General features: G+C 44.4%; 1 protein-coding gene across 5 annotated transcripts in view; it reads left to right on the top strand.

Annotated features, from left to right (window-relative positions):
• The window catches only part of Ttn (titin), a 268,818-nt gene that overhangs the window by 54,559 nt on the left and 188,858 nt on the right, over nt 1–25,401 (top strand). For 2 of the 5 annotated variants that reach the window (XM_032903541.1, XM_032903540.1), the window contains 2 exons: nt 9,364–11,991; nt 12,781–13,059. In XM_032903541.1, coding sequence (XP_032759432.1) covers nt 9,364–11,991; nt 12,781–13,059 — 2,907 coding nt within the window. Of the gene's footprint in view, nt 1–9,363; nt 11,992–12,780; nt 13,060–15,442; nt 16,007–16,932; nt 17,215–17,315; nt 17,595–18,016; nt 18,296–18,392; nt 18,672–18,791; nt 19,080–19,187; nt 19,467–19,571; nt 19,854–19,944; nt 20,224–20,329; nt 20,609–20,706; nt 20,986–21,251; nt 21,540–21,658; nt 21,938–22,082; nt 22,365–22,464; nt 22,744–22,861; nt 23,141–23,251; nt 23,531–23,625; nt 23,914–24,148; nt 24,428–24,627; nt 24,910–25,401 lie in introns of all 5 variants that reach the window. The other 3 variants (XM_032903537.1, XM_032903538.1, XM_032903539.1) reach the window with 3 other exon arrangements.

Below are 25,401 nucleotides of genomic sequence, written 5' to 3'. Positions count from 1 at the left end.
AAGACGAGAGGTACTTAGAATTTCTGAAAAGGGCAGAACAGACGTGTGAAAACACGGGGAGTCTAGGGGAAAGGAGAGAGGAGAGGATAAAGGTGGGCCTGAGATTTACTGGCTCCCCCTTTAACAAAAGGCAAGTTGTGGAACAGAAGGGGATGATGAGAACCATACACTTTAGGACAGCGAGCCCTGTCAGGAGAGCCGCCTATGTGTGCAAGGACGAGTGGTCAGAAAGCAAATTCGATGTCAGAGGATGCCTGAGTGTAGGTGAGAATTTCCTAGATGAGGAAACCAAAATGAAGTTGCAGCGGTTACGGGAGGCGAGAAAAACCTTCTTAGAGAAAAGGAAATTATGTCTTTTAGACGCATCGTCTGAAACGAACTCGATGACCATGAGAAGTGAGGATCTTGTTAGGGAAGCTCCATTCTCTAGAGAGGAAGGGAAGATTGGGTTTGTGCATGAGTTTGCTGAAGACAGGGATAGGGTCGATAACTCAGCCGAAGGAATCATCCAGAATCCGTACTCCCTTCCTAATCAAATACATCAAAATAGAGAACCTCCTTCAAGTGTCCAAACCACTGGTGATGAAGATCTCCAGGCTGAAAACAGCCTGAACCAAGAGACATTTCAAGAAGAAAGCCTCCTGGAAGGCTATTGGATTGAGCAAGGCCTCGCAGGTGAAAACCCTCAGGCCAGGGAGCAGTTTGCAGAATCTGTGAGCAGCACCATGGTCAGAGAACCATCCGCATCCACCTCTAATGAGGAAATGTGTGGATATGAGAGTAGCGGGATATATGAGGCTTCCGAGATGTCTCAAGTTCTCACACCATATCCCAGTGAGGCCTTGGGTACATTTGCAAATGCTGAAGACGCCGAAGACATAGACAGCAGAGGAGAAACACAGAGGGGTTGGCGAGAGGGGCAACGCCATGCTTCCATGAAAGCAGAAGAATTCAAAGCGGAGCGTGAGGAGAAAACAAGATCTTTTGAAAATTACATCCATAAACATCCTCAACGCTGCCCACCTTCATTTCTCCAAGATATTGAATCTCAAGAAGTCTATGAGGGTGACAGCTGTAAATTTGTGTGTCATTTTCAAGGATACCCTCAGCCCATTGTGACATGGTATAACAATGACCTGCCCATACCACGTAGTCAAGGTTTTACCACTCATACATTCGAAAACTATTCAACGTTAACCTTCCCTTCTGCTCAGCCCCATCATGGAGGCTCTATTACCTGTGTGCTGTTTAACCAGTATGGGACAGTGAAAGCAACCAGTATGCTTAGAGTGAGGCCAAAGCCAAGGTATGATTCCCAGCCTCATAAAGTCCCAGTATGGCCTGACCTCGCAGATGAAGAAGAAGAGCTGGCCTTGGTGTTTGACCAGGCAAGAAGTATTCATCCACCTTTTAGTCAAGAACATCCTCATATGTTAAAAACTCACCCCCCAGTCCTCCCCTCTGCAGACAGAGAGCTGCTTTCCTTCCCTGTAGAAATTCAGATAACAGCAGCCACTCCAACCCCAGAACAGAACAAGGAATACGGGGAGTTGTTTGAGATGGAGCCTGAGGCAACATCTCGAGATCAAGCCATCCAGTCACCAAAACACAAATTTGTATTCTCCTCTGATATCACTAACGAGCCACCAAAAATGCTACAGGAAATGCCAAGGAGTGCCAGTTGTAGGGAAGGGAATTCTGTCATGCTTGAATGCCTAATATCGGGGGAGCCTCAGCCAGCAGTCGCATGGTTTCATAACGGGGTTCCCGTAAAGCACAGCCAAAAGTTTGAGATTGAAGAGGTTAATTATAGCTACAGATTATACATCAATGATGTCGATTTGCACGATTCTGGAAGGTATCAGTGTGTGGCTGAAAATGATTCAGGCATAGCCGAGAGCATTTTAGATTTAACCGTGGAACCCATCCCTTACAGGGAGTATAGTCAGTTGGAAAATATAAGTGGAATTTATGCACAATATTCCAAAAATCAACAAACACAAGTTCAGGAGGAATCTGTAAGGACACATTTTTATGATAATCCAGTTGGTCCTTTTACTGCCCAATCAAATGTAAAAGAGTATACTGTAAGGGAGTGTTTTCAAAGCCTTGAGACAGTTGGGCAAGTGGACAAGATAAAAGAGGTATACTGTCCATCTCCTAGTGAAAAACTATCCAGGTCTATGCAGGGTGCTTCTAGACCGTCAGATATCAATAAGCCTCGCAGAACTGAATTCCTACAATGCCAAGATGGGGGACATATTCATGAGAGGTCTCAGTCAGTCCAAGCAGAGGGTACCATTTATCCATTTGTTGATGAGTTCAGAGAAGCTAACATTAGAAACGAAGTCAGAGATGGTTTTGGACATCATGGACCAGAATGGGGAAATATGAAAGTACATTCTCCAAGTGATAATATCCACTCCGAGAGAACCTCTGAGGCAGTTCAGGATGTGGAAGACTCGTCTGTTGTTACGTATGACGAAGCCCTTGAAGGAGAAAGGTACTACCCAGGCAAAAAAGTGAAGCATAAGATCATTGCATTTGAAAAGCTGCAGCGTGCAGAAAAGGGAGTTTTAGAAAAGAGAAGGACCAAGAAATCCTTTGTTACAGGCCCTCAAAAGAAATGGGGTAACCAAGAGTTTGCATTAAAGCAAAAGCGATCAGGCTGGGGCAACATGCATCAGGCAGAGGAAGTGGCTTCACACACAGAAGCAGATTCATTGAACATTGTAATGGATTTGAAGCAACTTTCCTCTCAAGCTCATGAGGAATTTGAAACAGAAGAGAAGGGACGACAGGAAGAAATGCTTCCCCTAGATCAAGAAAAGGCTGAGCTCGAAGCACCTGTTACATTTGACCTCAAGCAGTTTCACTCACAGATAGAAAGTACAGACATGAATTTCCAAGATTTGGCCAATGGTCAACAAGGTAAAAGGTCTTTAGAGCCTCAACAACCTGCTTCAGAAATGGCTAACGCCGAAGACATTGTCTTTGACCTAAAGCAAATGTATTCTCACATAGACGATCCAGGTGAGGCGTTCCAGGGCCAAGAAACTGAGAACAAGCAGGAAATGTGCCACAGGGAAGAGATTCCTGTCCACCAAAGCTTTCATGATGCCCAGGAAGAAAACACCTCAATTTTAAAAACTGATCATGTGCCTGAGTCTTTTTCTGAAGTGGTCCATGGTGAATCATGGGCTTTATTTCAGACTCCATCTGCTGATATGGAAGAAACTAACGTTTCTGAGACAAATGCTTCTATAGAAAATGGAGACAAGAGTTTCATCTCCCAGTTGAAAAGGGCAGCAAGTGAGGAAGAGCTTTTGGAGGATCATGATATGGGGGACGGATCTACCATGGGACCAGCATGTGATGTGACTCAGGAATACGAAGGAAATCTAGAAAACCCCAGAGGTGATGTCCATGGAGCAGATGTGCCTCACAGACAGCTGTCTCTGAGTCAGGAGTTGCCATTCTTGATGACTGGAGAGCAGCAGGTCCTAGAGGAACAGATAAGTGAGTCAATCCAGGTCTCAGGAGAAGAAACCTATCAGGAAGTTACCGTTCAAAATGAAAGCTTTGTCTCCGCCATGGAAGGAGAAAAGACAGAGGAGAGTTTGCCTGAAAATCTCCCTAGATTGGAGGAGACCCAAACAACTGAAGAGGGGGCATCTGAGACCTCACTAACCCAGTACTTACTTGCTGAGGGAAGGTATGAGGTGCCTGAAGTTAGAAACACCAACCGCAAGGCACAGCTTGTTCAGAGCGAGTCAGTGACTTCAATGGAGGTGGAAGAAGTAACTTTCAACACCGTGTATGAGTATTACAACCAGAAACAGGAATTCCTAGGGCGACCCTATTCTCCTGAGTCTGATATTTCAATTGATGTCGGGAGCACAAGCAGCGAAGACATATCTGAGTTAGATCAGTTCTATAGCCCACCATCGTCTGTAGAAAATTTAGAATCTCCAAAGTCTCTTGATTTATATTTTAAGCCTTCAGGGATAATTGAGCCATCTGTAGCAAATTCAAGAGCTGACACTCTTGAGAGATTCTCAACACCTTCAGAGGAAAATGGAGAAAGATACTCCACACCCTCTGAAGGTGAAATACCAGAAAGATACTCCACTCCCCCAGGAGAGGCTCTAGAGAGATACTCTACTCCCCCAGGAGAGGCTCTAGAGAGATACTCCCCCAGGAGAGGCTCACTCCCCCAGGAGAGGCTCTAGAGAGATACTCCACTCCCCCAGGGGAGGCTCTAGAGAGATACTCCACTCCCCCAGGGGAGGCTCTGGAGAGATTTTTCACACCCCCAGGTGAGAAACTAGAGAGAGGTTCTGTTCCTACTAGAGGACCAAACCATAGTAGGAATGTAAGCATGAATCTGTCAAAACTAGAGAGGGAAGACAGCACTCCAAATGAGCATTTCCACACACCGACGGACGAGAGGATTTCACCTTATGAAGCATGGCGTTCAGACTCATTCGGTACACCCAATGAAGCCATCGAACCCAAAGACAATGAAATGCCTCCATCTTTTATCGAGCCTCTAAGCAAAAGGAAGATATACGAAAATACAACATTGGGCTTCATCATTGAAGTCGAGGGTCTTCCGGTCCCTGGTGTGAAATGGTATAGGAATAGATCTTTGCTGGAGCCAGATGACAGAGTCAAAATGGAAAGGGTGGGCAATGTGTGCTCTCTGGAAATTTCCAACGTTCAGAAAGGAGACGGGGGAGAGTACATGTGCCACGCGGTGAACATCATAGGGGAGGCAAAGAGCTTTGCAAAAGTAGACATCATACCTCAAGAGGAAAGAGCGGTGGCCCTGCCACCACCAGTAACCCACCAACACGTCATGGAGTTTGACGTGGCAAACGCCAACTCGTCGAGAACACCGTCTCCTCAAGAGATCGTCCTGGAAGTGGAATTAGGTGAAAAAGATGTGAAGGAATTCGAGAAGCAGGTGAAGATAGTGACAGTTCCTGAATTTACTCCTGACCATAAAAGCATGATCGTGAGCTTAGATATTCTCCCATTGAACTTAGTGGATCCCAGTGCGGAGTCCCAAGGGGAAGAAGGCAGAGAGTTTAAGATCGATTTAGAAGCCTTTGAAATGCCTCCTCGCTTTATAACGCCCATCTGCGATTTCAGAATTCCAGAAAATTCCACTGCTGTGTTCAAGTGTTCGGTCATAGGCATTCCTACCCCGGAAGTCCAATGGTATAAGGAGTACATGTGCATTGAGCCGGATGACACGAAGTATGTGATTAGCGAGGAGAAAGGGAGTCACAGCCTTAGAATCCAAGATGTTGGCCCTTCTGACAGTGCAACATACAGATGCAGAGCTCTGAACAGTGCAGGCGAGGCCATCTGCCGAGGCTTCCTCACCATGGGAGAATCCCAGGCCTCTGCTGTGGTCACCAGGACAAGCAAAGTGACTTTAAGCAGTCAGAAGGAGGAGCTAGTCTTAAGGAGCAAATACGCAGACAGCTTTTTTGAATTCCAGGTGGTGGAAGGCCCTCCCAGGTTCATCAAAGGTATTTCTGATTGCCGTGCTCCCTTAGGGACAGCGGCATATTTCCAGTGTTTAGTCCGTGGCTCACCGAGACCCACCGTTTCTTGGTACAAAAATGGAAGAGTGGTCCAGGGATCAAGGTTCAGTGCTGAGGAAAGCGGTATAGGGTTCCACAATCTGTTCATAACAGGCTTAACTAAAGGTGACGAGGGGGAGTACAGCTGTGTAGCTACGAACAATTCAGGAACAGCTAGGAGCAATGCCATCCTCACCCTCTTAAAGTGGGATGTCTCAGGGCCTTGGTCACCCCTAGAGTCTACGGATTAGCAACCTTCCAAGTGTAGCCACTATATTTGGATCATGACACGGAAGACCCCGGGAGATAGTCTTTCTATGTAGAAATCTCATCTTCTTCATGCATGTAAATATTCTGTGATCCAAACCCTGGAACCATCACCTGTATCAGTTATACCATGTGTCATCCAGCACGATTAAACTCCTCCTTGGACACCCGATTGTTTGTGTTTGTACTTCTCCCTCCGTCACCTCTCCTCTCGCAGAGTGTCTCAGCGCCTTCTTTTGTCCTGTATACTATAGATGCATGGTGGAAGGAAAGGTGACCATGTCGGATAACTGTGGATAACCTGGTAAGAGAAAACTCCCTCTGGCCCTAAGTAATGCTTTAATTAGAAGCCTCTTCGAATTCAGACACACCGATGTTGATTTAGTTAGATGTCAGAGGCCAAAACCAGCCATAAACTCAAGGTTGCCCAAATGATAGCCAACTTAACAGTCTGTTTATGTCGCAGCCTTGGTAATTGGGCATACATAAAGGTAACGGTCTTTTCACATTTAAAAATACTTTGTTTTCTCATTTGGGGTATCAAGTAAAGTGCAGTGTTTAATTTATCATTGACCCAGGGGTATTACCACGTCCATCTAAATATAAATTTTTAACTATATGCCAGTGTCAGAATCTCTGAGTTAGACAGAACAAGGTAGGACATGTTTATAATTGAGAAAATATGGTAGTTTTTGTTTAGTATATATAAAGACAGAGTAAGTTTTCTTATTATTTTTATAGAATGTTTAAACGTTAAAAACAACTAGGAATCAACAAATATTCAAATTCCAGTAGGATGTTTATGTTTGTAAGGTGAAAATTTAAGTTTGTTTTTCCATTTTAATAATTCACGGTGCTTTGACATTGCGATTATGAATCAATGTGGACCTTGGCCTTTGGATGTAAGACATAATAAATATGAAAAAAAAATCCGTTTTCTTATGTAACAGTGTAGAGTTAAGTCAAAAGGCCCCATAGGTTATAAAGCCCATAGAAAGATTCTTTGTCACCCAATACAACTAAACATAACAGTTTTCGTCTTGTAACAGAGGAGAACCACAGAAGAGACAATGAGATTATTAGCCTAGCCTTCCTTTCTTAAGTTATGATCATGGCCTACTGGTTGCACTCAAGGACTGCATTCAGCAATATTTAAGGATCATAATCGTATTAATCATATTAACATTGATTACCAAATACCATTTATGTCAGATTTAATTTCCATAAGGACTTATATAGTTGCCACATTAATTGTTTCTTTTATCTGTTGATGCTGTCTTAGCAGTGGAAGTTCCCACTTCGCAATGGTGTTCATCATCTGAAACAAAAGATTAGAAGCACGTGTAGGAAACGGGCAGACCAGTCAGTCGTCTCAGTCCCCTCAAATTTGTAAAAATCGTATTTGTTTAAAGTGACCACCATCTAGTGATAGATTCAACAACTGTAGAAGAACGATTTTTACTTCAACCACAGAGTACATAATACCTTTGGTAATAATTTAGATATAATGTACCACACCAGTGTCCTTGCGGTAAAACTAATTCTGTAGCAAAGGGACTTAGTGTTTTTCCTACATTTAGTCATATGCTGCATGTTCTCTTAATTAGAAATCCATGCCATAGCCAACATGACAGGCACACTTAACCCACGTTATCACAAGCACCGTCACGCTAAAAAAAAAAAAAAAAAAAAAAAAAAAAATCCAGAAAAGCAAATGTAAACAGGGGAGGAGGAAGATGTTTTCATAGTTGTTGATTTTTAAATGTATATTTTCACTCCCAGAAGAATGAAGGCTTTGGTTTTCTTATTATGATTCCATTAGTCTCAGATGCATTGATCTTGAGGGTGTGTTGGATAATAACTGAAAGGAAAAAAAAAAAGCCTCCCCCACACTTATAATCATGCAATGGAATCTTTTATTTTCTCACTCAATGACACACAACTTGAAAGCTTGGGATATTAATTTCCCCGACGCTTGATAAAGAATTCCATGTGTTACACAGAGTCGTTTAGCAGTCATCGTGAGATACTGTAGACTCGGGTAATTTTAGCTACAGCATTCATAGTTGGGCCCATGCGAGGCTCGTGCACTGTATTTTTGTGTGAATGATAAATACACCGTGTTTTGGAACAGGGGAAATTTTTGAAAATATTTTTACATATTAGCAGCTCAAGGTTCTTTAACTACATCCACATCTGTTCCCTTCCCAAGTATTTTGGGGAGTAAAGAGAAGGGAAAGCTAATATACTTAGCACAGAGGCAAAGCTAAGTGGCCGCTGATAGTCTTTTGAGTATGATGTCATCAGTGGCTTATTAGGGACAGTCACAAGTAGCTTAGTAAGTAAGTATGCCACACTTGAACTTCTCTCTGAGCCTCCAGCTCATTCCGCCCCCTTTGACTCCAGACAGGAAGGCGCTGCCCCAGTTTTCATCGGAGAAATAGCAGATGTTAAAATAAGCATTGAAGACGTAGCTAAATTGTCAGATTTTTTACATGCTATAGACAAGTTTCCCTAGTGTTTTATAGCCAGCAGGCATGAGTCCTGTCTTCCAATATACTAAAGCACTCGGCCAGCAAGGAATTAAGGCACAGAACTATTCAGTGTAATATGAGAGAAGTGGATTAATAAAATTAAACTACCATTTATTTAGGGAATAAAACTTCCAGTAATGGGGCAGTCCAATATCCCCAGCAGACTGAATTAAGAACCTACTTCCTTTTGATAAGCTACCTGTCTCTCACTTGGTTGTTTGAAATCCTGTTAAAAGAGTGCATGTTACTCGGTGCCCCCTATACAACTGCCTTCCAATAAATTGTCACCAATGTTTGAATATTGGAGTCATTTTTTTCCTATTTCTGCCTTCTGCTTTCTTAACTGTCTTATTATAAAATATCTCTCGAAGTACGTTGACAAGTTATGTGAGTGACATAATAACAACGGTTCCTGCAGGAGTCAGAAATCAAACCTTTCCTATAGCCTCATATAGGATGGGCACCAAACAGGCCTGGAACTGGGAATGCCCCTGCCTCAGTCTTTGAACCTGGGACTATGCCTGGCTAGCCTTTGGTTTTGTTATTGTTGCTGATATCCGTTTAGAAGGGCTAGTTTAAACATGTTTTCTTTGAAAATGATCACTAAATTCAAGAAAATCCCATATAGCAATTCTATGTCTTGTTAGAAGTTGACGCAAGTGACCCTGGATTTACGATTTATTAAATGTTTATCTAGCACTTCTTCAAACTTCAGATCCAGATGTGTATCGCATTCGTGAACCTGAACAGATGAATTGGGTATAAAGTTGCTTTTTGTGCACTTGTTATAATTGCTTGATTTTCCTCGATAGCCTAAGAAAGTTAGGAACGCTGCGGGTTTTTTGATGTTAACCTCACCACAACCTTGTTTCAACGCAGAAGGCCACTAATTGGTGTCTAATTCTTTGATACTGTTTGTTAAACGAAATCGTATGGTGACGTCATAATAATTTCTCTCCACACAGAAATTGCTAGCATTCTGTCTGCCAAGGAAGATTTTCAAACCTTTAGTTCTGACCTACTTAATGAGAATGGAACACTTGAACTTCTGTCTGGGCCTCCAGCTCATTCCACCCAGTTTGATTCCAGACAGGAAGGCGCTGCCCCAGTTTTCATCAAAGAAATATCAGACGTTGAAATAAGCGTTGAAGATGTAGCTAAATTGTCTGTTACTGTCGTTGGCTGCCCCAAGCCTAAAATTCAGTGGTTCTTTAACGGGATTCTATTAACCCCTTCTGCTGACTACAAATTTGTCTTTGATGGGGATAACCACAGCCTAATCATTCTGTTCACCAGATTTCAGGATGAGGGGGAGTACACGTGCATGGCCACTAATGAATATGGAAGGGCAGTATGTAGTGCTCACCTAAAAGTAAGCCCTAAAGGAGAGAGGCGCAAGGAGAAGGGATCAGTAGTGAAGGGAACTCTGGAGAAGCCTGAAGAGCCTTGTTTGCCTTACTTCCTCAAGGAGTTAAAACCCATGCACTGTGCCCCAGGAATCCCGGCTGTCTTTGAGTACTTGGTGCATGGAGAGCCTGCCCCCACTGTTTTATGGTTCAAAGAAGACATGCCGCTTTATACCAACGTTTGTTACACCATCATTCACAATCCTGACGGCTCTGGGACCTTTATTGTTAATGACCCTCAGAGGGGAGATAGTGGCCTGTACATCTGTAAGGCCGAGAACCTATGGGGGGCGTCCACCTGTGCCGCAGAGCTTCTTGTGCTTCCGGAAGACACAGATGTGCCCGATGCCTCCTGCAAGGAAGAGTCCACCTCAGGAGTTCCTGGTGACTTTCTGGAAACATCTGCAAGAGGCCCTTCCGTTCAGGCATTTGACTCAGAGCAGGAAATTACAGCTTTTGCCAAGGGTGCTTTAGTTGCAGAGGAAAAACTGCAGCTTCCTTATGAGCATAAAGTTGACAGCAGTGAACTGGGTACTGGGGTGACTCTAGGGGCTCAGAAGCTGCAACCCGTTGTCATGTCCACTCCCCAGGGCACTGGGGAGCTGCCTTCCATAGATGGTGCCGTTCACGCACAGCCAGGCAAAGAACCGCCCCCCACTTTACACCTGCAGACTGTCCAGTCTCAGAGAACCCTCCCCAAGGAAGATACTCTACAGTTTGAAGAGCCTGAGGAACTCTGCCCGGGCGCCTCGTCTGCAGCACAAGTGAGTTCAGTCACCGTCAAGCCTCTGATAACCCTAACAGCTGAACCCAAAGGGAAGTCTCCACAGTCTTCAACAGCAGCTCCTGATGATTCCCTTCTGTCCTCTGTCCCTGAAGAAACACTCCATCTAGGAGAAAAGATGATCTCGGAAGTGGACAAAGAGCAAAGGACTCTCCTCCTGAGTCAGAGCATAGCTGAGGGGTGTGTAGAAAGTTTAGAGGCGCCTGATGTTGCAGTCTGTGAGGTGTGCTCTGAACCCCAAGTCCCTCCCCAACACACATGCATAGAAGAAGGCAAAACCCTGATGGCTGGTGCAGATACTCTCGAAAGCACAGGGCAAGACGTTGCCCTGAGGACCGAGGAGGGCAAGTCCCTAAGCTTCCCACTAGCACTTGAGGAAAAGCAGGTCCTACTTAAGGAAGAGCAATCAGAGGTCATGGCAGTGCCCACTAGCCAAACCTCTAAGCCCAAGAAAGAGCCCGGGGCAGTAAAGGGAGTGAAGGAGGTACAAGAAAGTGACCTGCTTTCTAAGGAAACATTGTTTTCTAGTATTCCCGCAGAGCAGCGACTACATCTGAAAACTCAGGTCCGCAGGGCTTTGCAGGCTGCCGTGGCCAGGGAGCAAGCAAGTCTTTTCTCCGAGTGGCTAAGAAACATTGACAAGGTGGAGGTCACAGTCGTAAACTTCACTCAAGAGCCCAAACGTATCCTGTGCACCTACCTTATCACCTCGGTGAAATCACTAACGGAAGAGTTAACCCTCACCATTGAAGACATAGATCCTCAGATGGCTAACCTGGAAACTGAACTTAAGGATGCCTTGTGCTCCATTGTCTGTGAAGAAAGAAACGTCTTAATGGCTGAGGATCCGAGGTTTCAGGAAGAAGACAAAGTAGGTGTGCAGGCAGGGAGAGGTCACCTTTCAGATGCACAGAAAGTTGAAACTGCCATAGAAGCTGAAGCCGACTTGAAGTACCTTGTCCCCAAAGAAGAGGTCAGCTGGTTGAACGTGGAGAGTCACTTCAAAGATGGGGATACCGATGAGGTTCCACAGGCTGAGACTCTGAAGGCGGCAGAAGAGAGTGATACCCAGAAGACCAGTACAGTGAGGTCACAAGAAGAAGCCGAGGGTACCTTAGCTGACCTTTGCCCTACTGTACTTAAACCCTTAGTGGATACCATTTCTGAGGAAGGAGATACCGTCCACCTTACGTCATCCATATCAAATGCTAAGGAGGTGAACTGGTATTTCAAGGGTGACCTGGTGCCTCCAGGTGCCAAGTTCCAGTGTCTAAAAGAGGAGAATGCGTACACCCTGGTAATCGAGTCAGTAAAGACAGAGGACGAAGGGGAGTATGTCTGTGAAGCCTCAAACGGCAGTGGGAAAGCGATGACGTCAGCCAAGCTCACTGTGGGAGAAAGAGGTTGGACTTTAAGGAGTAAATGCATCAGGCTCGGTTCTAATGTCCACCACTTTGTAATGATGTAGGCGTCACCACTGACTTTTCACTGTTGGCCACTGTTCCAGAATGCCAGCCATTTTCAGGAGGATTGAAAGTACAGACATAATCATGGTTATTAACGTACGTTTCTCACTGCCTGGTTGGGTCGTACATTATCATAGCCTCACTGCTACTTCTTCAATAAAACATATTCTTGTATGTTTTATGGTGATGAATACGTTTTCCTACGAAAATGTTTCGATAATATGTAGTAAAAAAGTTTTCAGTGCACAGGCACTCCGAAACCACCAGGCTCTTCTCTAAATTCAGCGTGACCATGATTAGTCGTCTTCTCTTTCCGTCTGTTGGCTGTTGTCTCACCTCACCATGCCAGCTGGTCTATCTTGTGTTTGCACCTTATTTTCGGTTCCTAGACGGCAGGGTGTGTTTCAATGGTACACCCTGTGGTTGCGCATGCACACACACTGCGTTAGGTTTTAATAATTTCCCCCCCGCAATTCACTGCAGAGTAACAATGGAAAATGTCACGTGCTTCTTTTTTGTCCTTTGTTTTTGTTTTTCTTTTTTTCTTTTGCTTTGCCTTCACTACTGGTCTCATCTCCCAGCCACGCGACGCGCCTTAGAGTGCTGCAAACCGTCTCACCAATTTCAACTGTCAATTTTGTTAACAGCGACAAAACTTAGCCTGCAAAGAGAAATGCAGGATGCCTGGGAAGGGGGCATGCTAACGGGTTCTGCTTCTGTTCGCAGCTGCCCCTGTGATCAAAAGGAGAATTGAGCCCCTGGAAGTAGCTCTGGGCCACCTAGCCAAATTCACCTGTGAGATCCAAGGAGCCCCCAATGTCCGGTTCCAGTGGTTCAAAGCTGGCAGAGAGATTTATGAGAGCGACAAGTGTTCCATTCGATCTTCGAACTACATCTCCAGCCTGGAGATCCTGAGGACCCAGGTTGTTGACTGTGGCGAGTATACCTGCAAAGCCTCCAACGAGTATGGCAGCGTCAGCTGCACCGCCACGCTAACCGTGACAGGTAAATGCCACACACGTGGACAGGGGTGCAGTCACCTCATCTTAGGGTGTGTGGTGCTTTTCGTACAGGTGCAGAGCGTGTCACCACTGGGGGATACTGACATCCTCCGTGGTATCACGTTGACTGAGGACCACAGAGGGCATGGGGACAAGTCATTCTTCAGTCACATTTCTGTCTGCAGCCAGAGCAAAAGTTTTGTGATTGGAGGGGAAAATGTTAAGTCATCAAATGAGCCTGACTTTGCTCTTAATGTGAAACATCTGAGAAATGTTTGGTGCTACTAGAAAATTAAAAAATAAATAACCAGGCAGTGGTGGTGATGCACACTTTTAATCCCAGCACTCAAGAGACAGAGGCAGATGGAGCCATGAGTTTGAGGCCAACCTGGTCTACAGAGTGAGTTCCAGGACAGCCAGGGCTACACAGAGAAACCCTAACTCATATTTAAAAAAAAAAAAAAAAAAAACAAAAAAAACAAAAAAACCCTTGTCTCAAAAAAATTCTCTATATACTTGATTATAACAACCCAAATAACCAATCAGAAATAGTGACAGAGTTACAAATAAAGCCAGAATATGCAGCTAACATTAAACAAAGTTCAGTAATAAGATAGGCACTAGGGCAGGGCTTCAAACTAAGGATGCTCACTCCGGACTTCTAACTTTAAAATAAGGGCAATCACACAAATACTCTATTCTCAATATCCTAATTGACACGGAAGGGTAAATTTCAATGTGTTAATCCCCAACAAATGATTGAATTTCCTCCTTGTCAAAAAAAAAAAAAAATTAGTCCCTCTTTCTTTCCTTCCTTCCTCTCTCCCTTTCTTCTCCCTCTGTCCCTCCTTTCCCTCCCTCCTTCTTTTCTTTCTTTGCTTCCTTTCTCCCTCCCTCCCTCCCTCCCTCCCTCCCTCCCCCTCCCTCATTTTCTCCTTCCCACCCACCCACCCTTCCTCCCTTCCTCCTTTCCTTCCTTCCCTCCCCCTCCTTTGCTTAGTAGTGGCTTGAAACTCAGCAGTGATGGAAGAGACTCCCCTGGGTAGGAGGGCTGCTCTTAGGTGCAAGTCTTACTCAATGAGAATGTCAAGGGGAGGGAAGCCTGCTCATCCACCTCAGAAAAAGGAGTTCTTTGAAGCATTTTTTTTTTCTTTGAAACTTTATTACACAGCAGAAAATCTCCAAGATTCCAGGAAACCTGCTACAGTGGCGTTTCCATACAGATAATACTTTGGCATTCTTCTTCACTTTTATTTGTTTGAGATTAAGATAATTACACTATTTACCCTTTCTTCCCTCTGCCCCCTCCTAGATGACCCTCCTTGCTTTCTCTTTTCATTATTCATGGTCTCTTTTTTTGTTAATTGCTGTAACATGTATAACAGATATAGATTCCTAAATAAACCCCGTTCAGTCCGTGTAATGTTACTTGTAGGTTTTCCTGACTCTTGATTATTAGGTAACCAATTGGTGTGCTCCTCCCTGGGAAAGACTATGTTTCCCACCCACAGCATTTCTTAGTTGCCTGTAGGGGCTGAGGCCTCATGGACTTTTCTCCATGATGCTACTATTCTTAATGACAGCTAAGGATTTTTTTTTTTTTTACACAAATTAGCCCAGCCCAGTAATGGGGCTGACCCAAAGCTTTAGCTCCTTTGTTTTTAAAGGACAGGGAGTTAGCGTCTGTGTCTCTTATCAGCAAGAGAAGAACCTCAAGCTTTGCTTCATAATGGAGAACGGGAATAGGAAGTTTCTGCTGTGAAGTATTTCGCATGATTTGATGTGAACTGATATAAGGATTTCCTGCCATCCCAGGGGGTTAGAACGACCTCTGTAAGGTTCCATAATGTTTCAATCTTACCCCATTTTCAGACCCATGAATTTTCTCAACCTTTCTTCTGGTCTTCTAATTTACAAAAGTAAAATTACTGAATTTTTTTTTTATTAACTTGAGTATTTCTTATTTACATTTCCAATGTTATTCCCTTTCCCGGTTTCCGGGCAAACATCCCCCTAACCCCTCCCCCTCCCCTTCTTCATGGGTGTTCCCCTCCCCATCCTCCCCCCATTGCCGCCCTCCCCCCCAACAATCACGTTCACTGGGAGTTACTGAATTTTTTTTATCACATCGTTCTAACTTTTGACCCTCTGGTGTAACAGAGAAAGCCTTAGCAGCACTGCTTCTCGAGGGAACAAATGTCCTTTCCTTCGCTAGAGACAATTCATCCTTCTCCTTTCCCAACCTTTGGTCTTATCCCCACACTGTTGTTTAAGGCAATGTCTTCTGTTCACCTGGCGACATAACTTATCTCTTCTCTGCCTTGGAATATGTCGTTGCAGTGGGAACTTTGCAGACCACATGTAACACGGAAACCTTTCTCTTGCAGAGGCGTATCCACCAACCTTTCTCTCCAGGCCCAAGTCCCTTACGACTTTCGTGGGTAAGGCAGCCAAGTTTCTCTGCACAGTGTCAGGGACTCCGGTGATTGACACCATCTGGCAGAAAGACGGTACTGCCCTGTCGCCGTCACCTGACTGCCGGATCACAGACGCAGACAACAAGCACAGTTTAGAACTCTCAAATCTTACTGTTCAGGACAGGGGTGTTTACTCTTGTAAGGCTTCTAACAAATTCGGAGCGGATATCTGCCAAGCCGAGTTGACCATCATTGACAAACCCCACTTCATTAAAGAGCTGGAGCCCGTGCAGTCGGCCATCAATAAGAAGATCCACCTTGAATGCCAGGTAGATGAGGATAGGAAAGTTACCATCACGTGGAGCAAAGACGGGCAAAAACTGCCCGCTGGGAAAGACTACAAGATCTATTTTGAAGATAAAATAGCATCGCTTGAGATTCCTCTGGCCAAACTCAAAGATTCGGGAACCTATTCGTGCACAGCTTCCAACGAGGCTGGGAGCAGTTCCTCGTCTGCCACAGTCGCGGTCCGAGGTAAGAGTGCCCGGCAGCTCTCTGCCACTTCCTGTCTGAAAGGAAGCCTTGGAAGGGTCTCCCTCTTCTGTGAACACTCTCTGACAGCTGTACCATCCCCACCCTTTGTTATTAATTAAATTCTCAACGTAAACCTCTGGGTCTGGGAAAGTGGTGACATCGCTTGGTGGGCTGTCGTTTGGTTGGTTTTATTTTTGTTTAATCTTCTTAAGAGTCCGTTTGCTTTGTATTTTTTTTTTAACAAAGGCAATTATAAATCTCGCTTAAAATTTAAATGTGTGGGCAACTCTTAGCCGTCTTCTTTTTAAGTAATTTATTTTGAAGTGATAATGAATTACTTAATTTCCTTTTCCTCCCTCTTCACCATCCCATACACCCCTCCTTGTTCTCTTGCAAATCCACAGCCTCTTTTTTTTTTTAAATTATTATTAACTGTTGCCTACATACCCTTAAATACACAAATGCGACCTGCTTCATCTACAGAATGCTATTGGTACATATGTTTTCAGGACTAACCGTTTGGTGTTGGATAACCAATCGACATGCTCCTCCCTGGGGAACACTTTGTCTCCTTCTCTCAGCTTTCCTCGGCTGCCTGCAGTCCTTTGTGTGGGTTGAAGGCTGGTGGGACACCCTGCCCCATCCCATAGATGTTAGCATGTCTATTATTGCTGTCTTTGTTCAGAAAGTCACTCTTCATATAGATATAGTCTGCTTGCTTGTGTCTTTTTTTTTTCTTTTGTCCTTTCTATCAAGGGATGAGAAAAGTGTTTCTGAATGAAGGGAAAGGGCAGAATGTATCATGGCTTGCTCAGAAGTTTTGTCAAGATTCGTTTTCTGTCTTTTGTCACATGTGTCTGCTTCTCTTTTGTGGTGTGTATGGTTCAGTCATCCTCTCCATTTTTTTTTCCCTACGCGTCATGTAGAACCGCCATCCTTCGTGAAGAAGGTGGATCCCTCTTATTTAATGCTCCCGGGCGAATCAGCGCGCCTCCATTGCAAGCTGAAAGGCTCACCTGTGATCCAGGTCACTTGGTTCAAAAATAACAAAGAACTTAGTGAAAGCAACACGGTCCGCATGTCTTTTGCCAATTCTGAGGCTATCCTGGACATCACTGATGTAAAAGTTGATGACAGCGGCACATACTCCTGTGAAGCCACCAATGACGCGGGCAGTGACAGCTGCAGTACTGAAGTAGTTATCAAAGGTTTGTCCGCTGAGCCGCCAGCGCTCGCTTCCCTGAGAACATTTGCCTTTCTTTCCTTTGCTTGTAACTCACAGCTCACTCTGTGCTTTGTGCTTTTGTAGAGCCTCCCTCTTTCATCAAAACTCTTGAACCTGCACACATAGTGCGAGGGGCCAATGCACTGCTTCAGTGTGAGGTCGCGGGCACGGGACCCTTCGAAGTTAGCTGGTTTAAAGACAAGAAGCAAATCCGAAGTAGTAAAAAGTACAGGTTGTTTACTCAGAAGACCTTTGTGTTTCTGGAAATCACATCTTTCAATAGCGCCGACGTTGGCGATTACGAATGTGTGGTGGCTAATGAAGTTGGAAAGTGTGGCTGTGTCGCCACACACTTACTAAAAGGTCAGTGAGGAAGGGTGGGATGTTCCTGTAAATGGTCCAAATAGCTTTCTTAAACCGTGGAAAGAAAGCTAATTCTTTTCCTTTCTTCTGACCTTTCCAATGTGTTTTTGCCTTAGTTTGAACTCTGGGCCAAGAGCTTTTATTCGAGTCTTTATCTTGATATGAGCAGAAATGTTTATTAAATCATAGCAAAAGGGAATTACGTAAAAAGTCATTTTGCTCACTGGCATTTCTTTTCTGTGCCTCTCTTGAATGGAATTGATAGTTCTTCTTGTTAATTTCTTTCTTCTTTCTAATAAATGAGGGTTGGGAAATGGTTGCATTGGACAAGGGAAACAACCTGGATGACCCCCTGCAGCAGTGGCGATGGGGCTGAGAGTGCCTGGGAACTGACAGCCTGTCTGCCTTCTTTCCTTAACTAGAACCACCAACCTTTGTCAAGAAAGTAGATGACTTTACAGCCCTAGCAGGACAAACTGTTACCTTACAAGCTGCCGTGAGAGGGTCAGAACCCATTTCTGTCATGTGGATGAAAGGCCAAGAAGTCATTAAAGAGGATGGAAAAATCAAAATGAGCTTTTCCAGTGGAGTTGCAGTCTTGACCATCCCTGATGTTCAGATCGGTTTGGGTGGCAAATACACGTGCCTAGCTGAAAACGAAGCTGGGAGCCAGACGTCTGTCGGGGAGTTGATAGTGAAAGGTTCGTGTAGGGACATTTTAACTTCTAAGTGCCCTTTTCACTTAAAGGGAAGCCTTGATTCACACTAAGGAACCCTAACTGTCTGATGCCTTTGTAGAACCTGCCAAAATCATTGAGCGAGCAGAACTGATCCAGGTGACCGCAGGGGACCCAGCCACTCTGGAGTACACAGTCTCGGGCACTCCAGAACTCAAGCCCAAGTGGTACAAAGACGGGAGACCCTTGGTTGCTAGTAAAAAGTACCGAATCAGTTTTAAAAACAACATTGCCCAGCTGAAATTTTATTCCGCTGAACTGCACGACAGTGGCCAGTACACATTTGAGATTTCCAACGAAGTGGGTAGCAGCTCATGTGAGACCACGTTTACTGTGTTAGGTTAGTATTTTTAGGAAACCATGTTACGTCGTGCTCTACAACCCATCAAAAGCTGTCCAGAGGTGAAGCACTAGGCAGTCTGCCCTATTGATCTCGCTTTCTTTCTTATACCGTGAACAGATCGAGACATCGCTCCGCTATTCACCAAACCCTTACGTAATGTGGACAGTGTCGTTGGCGGTGCCTGCAGGTTAGACTGCAAAATCGCCGGCTCACTCCCCATGAGGGTTTCCTGGTTTAAGGATGGCAAGGAAATCGCTGCTTCTGACAGATACCAGATAGCATTTGTGGAAGGCACAGCCTCTTTGGAGATCAGTAGAGTAGACATGAACGACGCAGGGAATTTCACCTGTCGGGCCACAAATTCCGTGGGCAGCAAAGACAGCAGAGGAGCCCTGATTGTGCAAGGTTGGCTAGGAACTTTGTAGTCTGTTTTACCAATGTTCAAATTAAGCCAACTTCCATTGGGTCCAGACTTGTAACTCCTTCAAATTCTGTCTTCTACCTCTTCTTCAGAACCACCCAGTTTTGTAACTAAGCCAGAGTCCAGGGATGTTCTGCCTGGCTCGGCAGTCTGTCTGAAGAGTGCTTTCCAAGGATCCACTCCCCTCACCATCAGGTGGTTTAAGGGCGACAAGGAGTTGGTTTCTGGTGGGAGCTGTTATATTACCAAAGAAGCCTCAGAGAGTTCCCTAGAGCTCTACGCAGTGAAAACCACGGATTCGGGCACTTACACGTGCAAAGTCAGCAACGTAGCCGGGAGTGTGGAGTGCAGTGCAAACTTGTTTGTGAAAGGTTTGCGTTCTTCTTTTGACACCTTTGGGCGGCCCCGAGACCCTTTCTACATAAGCGTCTTCCTCTTTTCTACTGCTCTTCTTAATAACTCCCTTCCTTTCGCAGAGCCCGCTACATTTACTGAAAAGTTAGAACCATCACAACTGTTAAAGAAAGGAGATGCCACTCAGCTAGTCTGCAATGTCACGGGCACCCCTCCAATTAAGATAACGTGGTTTGCGAATGACCGAGAACTGAGGGAGAGCAGCAAACACACGATGTCTTTTGTGGAGTCCACTGCGGTTTTAAGGCTTACCGATGTGGCCATTGAAGACAGTGGGGAATACATGTGTGAGGCTCAAAACGAGGCCGGCAGTGACCACTGCACTAGCATTGTCATAGTCAAAGGTCGGTTCTCACCTCATCCCCATGTGACCAAACTTTGGGCTCACAGCACAGGTCCTTGCCCATTAACACAGGCCATTCTTTTCTACTATAGAGTCACCTTACTTTACCAAGGAATTTAAGTCCATTGAAGTATTAAAGGAGTATGATGTCATGCTGCTGGCCGAGGTGGCAGGCACCCCTCCCTTTGAGATCACTTGGTTCAAAGACAACACAACCCTTCGAAGCGGTAGAAAGTATAAAACCTTCATTCAGGATCAGCTGGTGAGCCTGCAGATCCTCAAGTTTGTAGCTTCAGATGCAGGTGAATACCAGTGCCGGGTGACCAACGAGGTGGGCAGCAGCACCTGCAGTGCCCGGGTGACATTAAGAGGTCAGTGTTGGCTTAGTTGATGGACGGGCTCTCCTACCCAGACACATGTTAAGTTTCTAGATTCGGTCTTGCCGTAGCACTGATTGAGAACCCGTTCTTCTGATAGAACCCCCGTCCTTCATTAAGAAGATCGAAACCACCAGTTCCCTCCGTGGAGGTACAGCTGCCTTCCAGGCCACTCTGAAAGGCTCCTTGCCAATCACTGTGACGTGGTTAAAAGACAATGATGAGATCACTGAAGATGACAATATAAGAATGACTTTTGAGAACAACGTGGCTAGTCTATACCTCAGTGGTATTGAAGTCAAGCATGATGGGAAATATGTCTGTCAAGCCAAAAATGATGCAGGCATACAAAGGTGTTCTGCATTACTCTCAGTGAAAGGTTGGTCCGGAAATCGACCTTGGGTTGGAGGGAGAAATAGATAATAGACCATACAGCGGGGCGCTTCATAGCCCATACCTGTCCTTTGTTTTCTACAGAACCTGCAACAATAACAGAGGAAGCTGTGTCCATAGATGTCACTCAAGGAGACCCAGCCACTTTGCAAGTTAAATTTTCAGGGACTAAGGAGATTTCAGCCAAATGGTTTAAGGATGGCCAAGAACTTACCCTGGGTCCAAAATACAAAATCAGTGTCACTGACACAGTCTCAATACTAAAGATTATTTCCACAGAGAAGAAAGATAGTGGAGAATATACTTTTGAGGTCCAAAACGATGTTGGGAGAAGCAGCTGCAAGGCTAGCATTAATGTCTTAGGTTGGTATTGATTTCTACTGATAGGAGTTGAGTGTTTCAGGGGCTCTTCTTCGTGTATGATTTAAGAAAAAACACAGGGCTCTGGGAGTTCAATAAAAGAGTACATTTGCCTTGTGTGTACAAGATACTGGGTTCAGGTCTTAGCACCTTGTGGTCAGAGACAGAGAAGTGGGGGAGAGAGGGAGAGGGAGAGGGAGAGAGGATGTTAAGAGAGAGAACAAAAATAGTTAGATTAACCTAACCTTTTCTTGCTTTTTGTTGGCTAGATCTTATTATACCTCCTTCATTCACCAAAAAACTGAGAAAGATGGACAGCATTAAAGGGTCTTTTATCGACTTAGAGTGTATAGTGGCTGGATCACATCCCATAAGCATCCAATGGTTCAAAGACGACCAAGAAATCTCAGCTAGCGACAAGTACAAATTCTCTTTTCATGACAATACTGCCTTCTTAGAGATCAGTCAGCTGGAAGGCACAGACAGTGGAACTTACACCTGTTCTGCCACCAACAAGGCAGGCCACAGCCAGTGCAGTGGTCACCTGACAGTCAAAGGTTGGCAATTTTTAATCTCTATCTTTCCAAACTTTATTGCCTTACACTTCTTAATTTCCCCTTCATTGAGTTCTAAAATAAATTGTCTCTCTCTTTTGCTTCCTGTTCTTTCATACCAGAACCCCCTTACTTCGTGGAAAAGCCACAGTCACAAGATGTGAATCCCAGCACAAGGGTTCAATTGAAGGCTCTTGTGGGTGGCACTGCACCCATGACAATAAAGTGGTTTAAAGATAACAAGGAGCTGCACCCTGGGGCAGCTCGCTCGGTTTGGAAGGATGACACCTCCACCATTCTTGAACTCTTTTCAGCCAAAGCTGCCGACTCCGGGACCTACATTTGCCAGCTAAGCAATGATGTTGGCACGACAAGCAGTAAAGCCACCATCTTTGTAAAAGGTCTGGTCTCTAGATCGTCTCTTTTTTTCTTGCTTGCCTAACTGGTCTTTGGGAAGGGAAAGTTCATTAAGAAAATGGTTTCGTTTGTCGAGCTTTGTTTTAAAAACCATTCAGCATGTCGTTCCCTTTTTTTCTTCATCTTTAGAACCTCCTCAATTTATTAAGAAGCCCAGCCCAGTGCTAGTGCTGAGAAATGGACAGTCAACAACATTTGAATGCCAAGTAACAGGCACCCCGGAAATCAGAGTGTCTTGGTATTTGGATGGGAATGAAATAACAGATCTTAGGAGATACGGCATTTCTTTTGTGGATGGTTTGGCCACTTTCCAGATTTCTAATGCCAGGGTTGAAAATAGTGGGACTTACGTCTGCGAAGCTCGAAATGACGCAGGCACTGCGAGCTGTAGCATCGAACTAAAAGTGAAAGGTTCGTTATGGAGTCTGCTTTGCGTTTTAGCCGGGCTGCCTGCAGGGGCCGAGGTTTCTCTTGAGTTAAGCTTCTCTCTGTCTTCCTTTTGACTCTGTAGAGCCTCCCATCTTTATCAGGGAGCTGGAGCCTGTGGAGGTAGTAAAGGACAGCGACGTGGAACTAGAGTGTGAGGTCATGGGGACAACTCCATTTGAAGTCACTTGGCTGAAGAATAACAAGGAAATCAGAAGTGGCAAAAAGTACACAATGTCTGAGAAGATGTCAGTGTTTTACCTGCACATAACCAAGTGTGACCCTTCAGACGTTGGTGAATATCAGTGCATCATAGCCAACGAAGGAGGCAGCTGTGCTTGCACTGCGCGAGTTGCCTTGAAAGGTCAGTCACGTGCTAGGACCAGCCACCAAGTCAAAATACTGAGTGCTCTTTAATGAGTAGGTAATGAGTAGGAGTTAAAAGGTGCCTCTTCTTGAACCACTGTCTCATTTAATCACAGAACCACCATCATTCATCAAGAAGATAGAAAATGTCACCACCGTCTTGAAGAGTTCCGCCACCTTTCAGAGCACCGTGGCAGGCTCACCTCCGATTTCTATAACTTGGCTAAAAGATGACCAGATTCTTGAGGAAAATGACAATGTCCATATTTCTTTTGAGGACAGTGTGGCCACACTTCAAGTCCGGAGTGTGGACAACGGGCACAGTGGGCGATACACATGTCAAGCCAAGAATGAGTCAGGAGTGGAGAGGTGTTATGCTTTCCTCTTAGTACAAGGTCGGTGAGCTATTCCCTGAGATTGTGTTCTATAGGGATAGTTGTATAGGTGTGTTTGGGTTCTAGTAGAATCACCAATCTAATTTATGCACGTTTTCATTCTTACTACAGAACCTGCTCAAATCATAGAGAAAGCTAAGTCAGTCGATGTTACCGAGAAAGACCCGGTCACCTTGGAGTGCGTGGTGGCAGGAACACCAGAACTCAAAGTCAAATGGCTTAAAGATGGGAAACAGATTGTACCCAGTAGATATTTTTCAATGAGTTTTGAAAATAATGTGGCCAGTTTTAGGATTCAGTCAGTAATGAAGCAAGACAGTGGACAGTACACGTTCAAGGTGGAAAACGACTTTGGAAGCAGTAGCTGTGATGCCTACCTAAGAGTGCTAGGTGTGTACCTTTGCCCCACCTTACCTTACAGCATAGATCTTGTAGATGAGAAGCAACAGACTAATGGCTGTGTTTTTGCTATTTGCCTTGGATAGACCAAGACATTCCCCCATCGTTCACCAAAAAGTTAACCAAAATGGATAAAGTTCTGGGATCTTCTATCCACATGGAGTGCAAGGTGTCTGGGTCACTTCCTATCAATGCTCAGTGGTTTAAAGATGGAAAAGAAATATCTACAAGTGCAAAATACAGACTTGTATGTCACGAAAATACCGTGTCACTGGAAGTTAGTAATCTGGAATTAGAAGACACTGCAAATTATACCTGCAAGGTGTCCAATGTAGCAGGAGACAACGCTTGTAGTGGCATCTTAACTGTGAAAGGTCAGAGCTCGTTTGTGTCTTCTAAGTTCTTCTTTGTAGGCACTTCCAAAACACGTCACTCTTAACCTTGTATCCTCAGAAGTAGAGCTCTTAATAATTCTGTTTCTTTCTATTCACATTCACTGGGCTCAAGAAATATTTGTTACCTCTTTCCCCCAGTTGTTTTTTTATATGTCTATAAAAATCATTGAGCTACAAGGGCTATAACTAAATATGATTCTCTTAAAATCTGTAGAACCACCAAGCTTCCTAGTGAAACCTGAGAGGCAGCAAGCTATACCGGATTCTACAGTGGAATTTAAGGCTGTGTTGAAAGGAACACCACCATTCAAAATTAAATGGCTTAAAGATGACGTGGAACTTGTCTCAGGACCTAAGTGTTTCATTGGCTTGGAAGGGTCAACCAGCTTCTTAAACCTCTACTCAGTGGATGCTTCTAAGACTGGACAGTATACTTGCCAAGTTACCAATGATGTTGGTAGCGACTCTTGCACTACAATGTTGCTTGTGACAGGTGTGCAAGTTTCCTTGTCTTATGTTTCTGTCCGACCCATGCCTCCTTTGTTCCTGTGCTCTGTTACAATGTAGCTTTCTAACTCAGTAGAGCCTATTTCCCAGATCTTGGTCTGTCTCTCCCTTTTCTACATATTGCCCAATTGGACTTTTGTGACTTGTTGTTGTTCTTTCATAATTTCCCTTTTCCTGACTCTTTAGAACCACCGAAGTTTGTAAAGAAATTAGAAGCTTCCAAAATAGTAAAAGCAGGTGACTCGGCACGATTGGAATGCAAGATTACTGGATCTCCAGAAATTCGAGTGGCGTGGTATAGAAATGAACATGAGCTCACAGCCAGTGATAAATACCAGATGACTTTCATTGACTCAGTGGCAGTCATGCAGATGAACAGCCTCGGGACAGAGGACAGCGGGGATTTTATCTGTGAGGCTCAGAATCCTGCTGGCAGCACCAGCTGCAGTACCAAGGTTACAGTAAAAGGTAGAAATATCTTTCTTTTTCTCATTCATGGAAACCCATCACCTTCTCCCCTGGGTCTCATGGCTTCTTCACTGCTTTCTTAGTTTCTATCTCAAAGCTAGAATATTTCATAAATATAGACATATGTCCTTGATTGAATGTCCTTTTCCTATTAAGTTTATTTTAAATGCAAGGGGATCATTTTGAAACATTTTTCTTGTAATTTTAATGCTATTATTCTGATCACCTAACACAGTGACCAAGCATTGAATTAGATATTTCAAAATGAATTAGATATATGAAAATAAATAGAATATTTTTAAATTAGTCATTTGATTTCAATCACATTACAGCTATATCAGGATCCTTAGTATGGTCTGTACCATAATGATGTAATGTATAAAGAATACAGGTTTTAACATTACATCTTTAAAAGAGCAACAATATTTTTCCTCTTTCCTGAGAATCAGCTCCTATCTTTAAAAACGTAATTCTACTGTGGTGCAAATAGTG

This window comes from Rattus rattus, chromosome 5 (genome assembly GCF_011064425.1).
Source record: "Rattus rattus isolate New Zealand chromosome 5, Rrattus_CSIRO_v1, whole genome shotgun sequence".
Taxonomy (NCBI): Eukaryota; Metazoa; Chordata; class Mammalia; order Rodentia; family Muridae; genus Rattus; species Rattus rattus.
This window is presented reverse-complemented; position numbering and strand designations above follow the sequence as displayed.